Source organism: Entamoeba invadens (genome assembly GCF_000330505.1).
Source record: "Entamoeba invadens IP1 unplaced genomic scaffold scaff_1105074724328, whole genome shotgun sequence".
Lineage (NCBI taxonomy): Eukaryota > Evosea > Mastigamoebida > Endamoebidae > Entamoeba > Entamoeba invadens.
The window spans coordinates 90,342-97,878 of record NW_004440100.1 but is presented as its reverse complement, the minus strand read 5'-3'; the positions used below and the strand labels follow the sequence as shown (position 1 = coordinate 97,878).

At 34.9% G+C, this 7,537-nt stretch overlaps 5 protein-coding genes across 5 annotated transcripts; 2 read left to right on the top strand and 3 right to left on the bottom strand.

Moving 5' to 3' along the window:
- Nucleotides 1-2: 2 nt before the first annotated feature.
- EIN_316320 (hypothetical protein) lies at nucleotides 3-290 on the bottom strand (the record flags this gene model as incomplete). The annotated part of the gene is made up of 1 exon (XM_004253676.1): nucleotides 3-290. A coding segment is annotated over one exon (288 nt), but the record flags the coding sequence as incomplete, so codon positions are not given.
- Nucleotides 291-639: 349 nt separating this feature from the next.
- EIN_316310 (PH domain leucine-rich repeat protein phosphatase, putative) lies at nucleotides 640-3,249 on the top strand (the record flags this gene model as incomplete). The annotated part of the gene is made up of 4 exons (XM_004253675.1): nucleotides 640-762; nucleotides 803-1,117; nucleotides 1,173-2,696; nucleotides 2,755-3,249. 4 exons carry the CDS (start codon nucleotides 640-642, stop codon nucleotides 3,247-3,249), a joined length of 2,457 nt encoding a protein of 818 aa, XP_004253723.1.
- Nucleotides 3,250-3,308: 59 nt separating this feature from the next.
- EIN_316300 (zinc phosphodiesterase, putative) lies at nucleotides 3,309-4,182 on the bottom strand (the record flags this gene model as incomplete). Its single annotated transcript, XM_004253674.1, has 3 exons — nucleotides 3,309-3,953; nucleotides 3,994-4,065; nucleotides 4,126-4,182. The coding sequence occupies 3 exons, from the start codon at nucleotides 4,180-4,182 to the stop codon at nucleotides 3,309-3,311; spliced, it is 774 nt and encodes a 257-aa protein (XP_004253722.1).
- Nucleotides 4,183-4,324: 142 nt separating this feature from the next.
- EIN_316290 (meiosis-specific nuclear structural protein, putative) lies at nucleotides 4,325-5,734 on the bottom strand (the record flags this gene model as incomplete). Its single annotated transcript, XM_004253673.1, has 1 exon — nucleotides 4,325-5,734. The coding sequence occupies one exon, from the start codon at nucleotides 5,732-5,734 to the stop codon at nucleotides 4,325-4,327; it is 1,410 nt and encodes a 469-aa protein (XP_004253721.1).
- A 1,415-nt stretch (nucleotides 5,735-7,149) lies between these two features.
- On the top strand, nucleotides 7,150-7,537 carry EIN_316280 (hypothetical protein; the record flags this gene model as incomplete). Its single annotated transcript, XM_004253672.1, has 1 exon — nucleotides 7,150-7,537. A coding segment is annotated over one exon (388 nt), but the record flags the coding sequence as incomplete, so codon positions are not given.

Below are 7,537 nucleotides of genomic sequence, written 5' to 3'. Positions count from 1 at the left end.
CGGTTGTAATTGAGAGTGATGAGTCTTGCGTTTTTATAATTCATGAACTCCTCAAGGACTTCGTGTTGGCATGAAAACTTGAGATTTTTAAAGGCGACACCGATCTCCTCGTTAATTTTTGAAATTTGTATGGAAAAGTTTGTATCAAGTTCAGCAAAGTGTTGTAACAAATTGCAGTTGTCCAGTTTGATTTTTGTTACTCTTTCAAGTAAAATCCGTTTTTCTTCTGTGTCATACAACCCCTCTCCGTTCTCAATTTCTGGAATCACAACTTCTTCTAATATACTCATCACTTTGTAGGCAATAAATATTAGATTGTAACTTGAAAGAACTTCAAAAGAAAAACCATAAAAATCATCACGGCCAATTGTTATTTTACAAAGAAAAAACAATTTGGTTAAAACAATTTCATACAAATTTTGATTGGCTTAATAACACAGAAAAAAATAAAGTTTTTTTATTCCAAAACCATATCAGTTGTGTTTAAAAATAAAACAGATGCGATATTACCACAAATCATCCATTTTATTTATTTTCAATATAATAAATAGTTTTATTATTTTTTATCAATATAATGAATAAAAAATACTATAAATCGAACAATTAATTACTTGTAATCTTTTAACATTCCATTGTGTTATGTCAATACCATCAGGTAAAATATACAAACAAACTGCGGAAGGACTCGTTAAGTTTCCGTCGGAATTGTTAAAAATCTCGAGCTCAGTCACAACTGTTGATTTGAGTGTCAACGCTTTTACTGTTTGTTTTCTACGTGTTCGTGTTGAAAACTCAAATGTAGGAACTCCCTACAATGGAAAAGTTCAAAATATTAATGAACCTCATTCTCAACACAAATGCTATACAAACACTTCCAGTGTCATTTGCAAGATTAACTTCATTGAGAAAAATATCGTTCACTGCAAATAAGTTCGTAGAGATACCGCAACAAGTGTTTTCCTTGATTCACTTGACTTATCTCAACTTTTCACAGAATCAAATCACTGAAATTCCACATCATATTTCGTCACTTACTCAATTAAAAGCGATCTATCTTTCTGTTAATCGAATTCATAAAGTGCCAATTGAAATGTCGGTGTTAACTTCCGTGACTGGGGTTTGTTTTCTTGTCTTTGTGTTATCTATTAAAACAACAAAATAGTAACATGTAGATCGAAATAGATAATAACTTCCTCGACCATTTTCCAGAAGCTTTTTGTCACTTAAAAATGTTAGTAAATCTCAATGTGAGCTGCAACAAAATTCCATCGTTTCCAAAAGAAATTACTAATTTGAGTAATTTGAAAACGCTACTTGGACAATACTTGGGATTAACAGAGTTACCTAACTATTTCTCTGCACTTTCTTCCTTAAATTCAATCGACTTTGAAAACAACGCTCTCACGTCTTTAAACTTTTCTTCTAATTCTCTTAAGATGTTAACCCTCAACAACTTAACAATAAACACACTTTCTTTTGCCAATTTCCCAAAATTAATTCACTTGACTATCAAAGGCGGCACTGTTTCGGAAGTGACCGATTTACCTAAATTGAATGTACTTTTATTGGAAAATGTCAAATTGAATACAATCAAAGCAATTCCATCTATTGGGGACATCTCTCTGTCAAATAACAACCTTAAAACACTTCCACCACTCAATACAACAATCCGTTCTCTTGTATTGAGAAACAACAAATTATCGTCCATCCAAATGTGCTCAAATTACACACTCACTAAAATTGATTTATCAGGAAACGCAATGATAGCAGTACCATTACTCCCAATCACTCTCAGAGTTCTTTGCATCGCTTCGAATAAAATTATTGAAATTCCAAATTTTGTGAGCATGTTGACTAATTTGAGGGAAATCGACTTTTCCTACAACCACATCACATCAATTCCAGAAAATGTTATATCGTCCCTGACCAATTTGGAAAGGTTGGTGTGCCACTATAATTATATCACTATACTTCCATTGTCTTTACTCATCCTTCCTAAATTAAAGTTACTCGGGTTGAATCATAACAGACTTTCCCAATTCCCACCACGCCTTCCACCACAACTCACGGAATTGATGGTAGCTTCCAACTCAATTAGAGTGATACCAGACTATTTAAGTATGGTGTCCCTTCTTAATATCGACTTAAGTAACAACCAAATTATCATGTTTGATGCTTTAATAAAATGCACAACATTGAAGGATATCAATTTGTCGTGTAACCCTTTACTTAAAATTCCATACGAGTTCTTTGAAGAGAGCACTTCGTTGTATAACCTTCAACGAATCAATTTGTCTGGAAACCCACTGATGGATCCATTCGTATGCAAACGGCCAAAAGCTTCCATATCTGCGACGATAAATCGAGAAAAGGGAATTATCACAACACCGGAATTTGGGAGGTTACAACCATTTGAAGATGTCACTTGTGAACTTTTCGAAGAAACTAATATTGTGAATGACTTTGGAATTGCAGATTGTAAAGGATATAGAGAAGAGATGCAAGACTTCATGGGAGTCATTGACAACTACATCAAGAAGGGAAACAGGCTTTATGTAGTTTGTGATGGTCACTCGGGGTCTGTTTCAGCGAGGCTTGTGGCTGCAAAATTAGGTGGGTTTTTAGAGAATAGTCTGACCAAGCAGTTTGAGACAATTGAAGGTGGTTTGACACAGGCATTCAGAGATATGAATGAAGTTTGTTTTACTTAAGGTCCATGAAATATTTATTAAAGGATATAAAACTCACAAGGAGGAACTTATTAAGATGGGAGTGAAGGATGGAACAACATGTCTGTGTGTTTTGGCTACTGAGCTCAACGTGTACACCGCAAATGCAGGGGATTGCAGGTGTTTACTTGTTGGTGACGATTGCGTTGAACAGTTGACGACAGACCACCGCCCTTCAAATCCACTTGAGTACAAACGGATCAGAGAGTGTGGGGGATATGTTATTGGGAGTCGGACAAATGGAAATTTAGCGATATCACGATCTTTGGGCGACTCAACACATCAATCTGCAAATACATTTATACCTGAGGTTAAGATGTATACAAAGACGCCAAATGATATGTTTTTAGTGTTAGCGTGTGACGGTGTATGGGATGTTTTGTCCAACGAATGTGTTGCTGATTTAGTCAGAAAATATGCCGATTATCGCGCATCTGTCATAGCAAATATTATTAAAGATGTTTCTCTTAGCCTTGGCAGCACAGATAACATATCGTGTATTGTTTGCAAATTCAAATAATTCAAATGTTGTATACCTTTTAACTGTTATCCCGATTATTCCCAATAAAATAAATAAAATCAGACATCAATTATTTTTAAATCAAAAGGCTGGAAATCATTTAAAATGACAACCTCCGCATCTGTAAATTTTGCAGTCTCTTTTTGTATACTCTGAAGTGTTTGATATCTCGGCGAGAAGTGTGTTAAAAGTAAGTAATCTGCAAAAACGCTTTCTGCGCACTCAGCCGCAATTTTCGGGTTCGAATGCATGTATTTGAGTGTCGACTCCATTCCATAGGTGCACTCATGAACCAATACATGAACTTTGTGTAATTGACTCAACTCTCTTCCTTTTGTGTCGCCAAGAATTCCAACCACCAACCCTCTTTTATCCAAAAAAATAAAACCAAACGACTGAATCTCATGTGGCAGTGTGACTGCAGATACTTTGATGCCATTCGACAAAGTCGCTATGTTTTCCGCGTCGACAAATTCGAGTTCATGAATATAGACACTCGGCGGGATAGTCGATTGACTAATGAATTTGAATGTTTCTATGAGAAGATTAAGACCCTTTGGTGCAAATACATGGCAAGACTCCAACACAAAATTGAACAAAAAGGAAATGATTCCACCGACGTGGTCGGAGTGTAAATGGGTGATAAATATCGCCTCAATATTTTTGAGTGGTGTTCCCATCTTAGTCAATGCGTTCAAAATTCCCTTCTTTATGAATGTTATTAATTTGAAGCAAGTTACAAACATCTCCACAATCTATCAGTACCATTTTCCCATTATCAAGTTGAATAACATTTGATGTTGTCTGTTTGTTACACTTCATGTTACATTAGAGTGTAAGAGTGTTATAATAATATAATATTATTGTAATACAAACGTTCCGAAAAGCAGTTGCTTTACCTGCGCCCGTTCCAAGTGGTATTAAGACGTTCATCCTTCAAATCACAGTTTCGAGTTTCAAATGTTTTTTAAATCGAACAAAAAAGTGGTGGAAAGAATTTTGACGTTTTGTATCTAAAAAAGATATTTTGTAGTTCGACGCGAAAAACCTCAAAAATTGAATGTTTTCAAAATAATTAGACTTTTATCATATCGAGTTGGTTCAAAACTTTGTTTCTGAGTCGTGCGATTCTCACCAACTCCGCGTTTTTGCCGTCTCTTGTGAAGACGTCGAGAGGATCGACGGTTTTTCTTTCTTTTGTGAGAGCTTGGTCCATCAACACGTCGAGTGATTTCAAGAACTTGACTCTCTTCTTGTCGCTGAGCATTCTGATCGCATCGATTTGTTGTTGGATTTGAACCTTTTTTTCGCTCGACAACTTCTTTAACTCTTTTCTCAGTTTTTGGATTGATTGCGCCACCCCCTTTCCAAGTCCCTCAACCTCTTCTTGACTCATTTGTTTCAATAAGTTGAGTTCGTTGATTTCACGGAGATGTCGCTCTTTCTCACTTTCGACTCTTTCCCTCAAATTCTTTTCTTTTGAAGTTCTACTAAATGCCTCTTGTGCGTTTCTCATCATTTGATTTCTTCTTCCATCTTCAACTACTTGTTTGAGGTTTGGTGGTTGCTGTTTTTTCTGTGCCATTCGTTGGATGTAGTTTTTATGTCTTTGAATCAGTCGATTTTGAAGTGCTTTTTGCCTCTTTAATTTCCTCTGCAATTCACGACTTCGCAAGAGTCTCTTTCTCTGTGCAATTCGCTTCGCCAAATTGATTCTCCGTAGGGTATTCTTTTCTCTTTGCATTCTTTCGTGTTCTTTTCTTTTGAGTAGAGCTGCACGACGCTTCTTGATGAGTTCGATTCTCTTCCTAAGTTTAGCCGTTCGTTCATTCATGGCCTTTTCTCGTTGTTTTCTTGACTTCTGTTGTTGTGCAATTTTCTTCTGTAAAGTTGCTTTTCTCACTTTTTCAGCGTGTTTCTGTAGTTCTCGTTGTTTTTCCATCTTTTCAACTCTTTTACGTGCAGATGTCACAAGTCGTTTCTGATTTACAAGTCTCTTAAGTAGCGACTTCTCAGACAAATTGGGATGTTTGATTTTTTGTAGTACACTAATCGCTTGTTGTAATTTGACTTCTTGTCGACTTAACTTTTGTCCTATACGTTTGGTTTGTTTAATTTTTCTTGCTTTCATTAAATCCTTCTTGTTCAGCTTTTTAAGAGCTTTTTGCTTGCGAATACGCCTTTGCGTTCGTTTTGACAATCGCTTGAAATTCTCGGTTTTGGTTGTATTCTTCTTCTTTTTTTGCACCTTCTTCGCTGCAGCCTTTAAAAGGCGTTTTTGGTTGCGTTTCATTCGAATACGCCTTGCTCGCGCAAACGCTATTTGTCTGCGTTTAGCTATTCGACGACGTCTAAGCGCGCGTTGGTATGCCAACTGACTCATTTTGGATTTCTGATGAAAGGCTCTGTAATTGATGTCGTCTGCAAAATCGTCGAAATCGTCCAACTCACTTTCTAAATCATTCTCCAACTCAAACTCGCCCATTGTCTCTTCTTCCGCAACGTCTAATGATACTAAATCGTCTATAAACTCGTTTGCGTCATACAACCCCCCTCCCTTCGTTGCGGCCAATGACAAACAGCACAAACACAAAAAACATGTGCCAATGACTCTCATCACTATATTATGATTTTTCACAGTTTTGGGATGTCCTATTCTTCCCGAAATGTCTGCAATTTATTCCGAAGTGTTTTAAAGGCATTTTGCAGTATTTGGTAATTAAAAATTCAAATTGTGTTCGATTTTGTGAATTCATTTTATGTTTTGCTTGCCATATAAATACCCGTTTTAATTGGGTATTTCAATGCTTTTAAGTTAAAATCAAAAAATAGTTAATTTTAAGTTTAAAAAAAATAAAAAAATACAATTTAAACAAAAATTTATCAAAGAAAGTACACGAAAGGTATTTGGGTTTGTTTAATTATTAGATTTCAGAGATTTCTTCCGTTATAACAAATTGAGAAGCTGTTACTGATTAAACTAGACTTCCAATCAGAACATTTGGCAAGCACAAGTCGTTACTTGAGTTGCAAGTCGTACGTTTTTAATCAACAGATCAAAGAAGTAATTGAGATCTTTTCAACAATTGAATTTTTATTTTGTTATTTTGGCCTGTTAAAAAAGTATTTTTTTGGGTTTGTATATACAGTAAGACCTCTCAAGAGCGGGCATTTTTAGCCAATCAAACCTTAATTACCGCTCGATAGAGAACTCTATTTTTAGTTTCAGTCTAAAAAATGCCCGCTCTTGGGAGAAACCGCTCTTCAGAGGTTCCGCTCTTGGGAGGTTTTACTGTATATAAAATTTATAATAATTATAAAAAAACAAATTGTTTTGATTATTAATTATGTATTACATTTTGTTAATAGTTTTATCAATGAATAAAAAAGCAATTGAGCTATAAATTATAGTATAAAATAAGTTATTTTTTTTCCTTTATTTTTATCAGATTTGCTTTAATTAAAAATAATATAAAGTTTTTTACAAAAAAAAATCCAATTTTTTAAAATCTATTAATTAAAGCTATTATAAAAAATAGTGATTTTAATGGTGTTTGTGTTTTATAATATCAAATTAAATGTTTATAACACTAATTGAATAATTCTTGTATACCAAGAACATCAGAATAACAGTTTGCCTGTTGTATATTTAACTTAAAGAGCAAGTTCAAGTAGCTTAAAGCTATTAACAATAATATTTTTTATTATAAAACAACTATACAATAATGCCTTTCTGTTGTATATATAGGTAAAATCTGTCTTAAAGAAGTTCTTTAAATATTCAAACAATAGAACCAATTTTAAACTATAAAAAACCATAAAAAAACTAACCACAAGCAAGTCTGTTTCTTGAAAATGAGTCAAAAAACGAAGCAACTGAGAACTGAAAAGTCTCAAGCAATGTCGAAGTCGCCGACCGCAAAGACTGTTCAGAAAAGCAGCAAGAAACTGACAAAAACGTTGAACGAAATTAAAGGAGGAAAGTCGAAACTTTTTACACTTAGTAATCCCGAAGATGGTCTTGAGACACAACTGAAGAAGTTCCACCAAGTTTTAGAAACGGAGTCCAAAGCGTCTGAATTCTCCTTAGAAACGATCCAAACTGTTGTTGACTTGTGGTCGAGTGCCATCGACTTTGTATTAAGAAACCCACAACACCAATTCTTGAATGGTGTCTTAAACCTTATTCTCAAACTCTTTGAATTGCCACAAATACAACCGATGGTGTTGGCTGACTTCCCCGCACCCGATGAAGTCGATGCAAATACGGAAAAGGTGTTGGATTCGT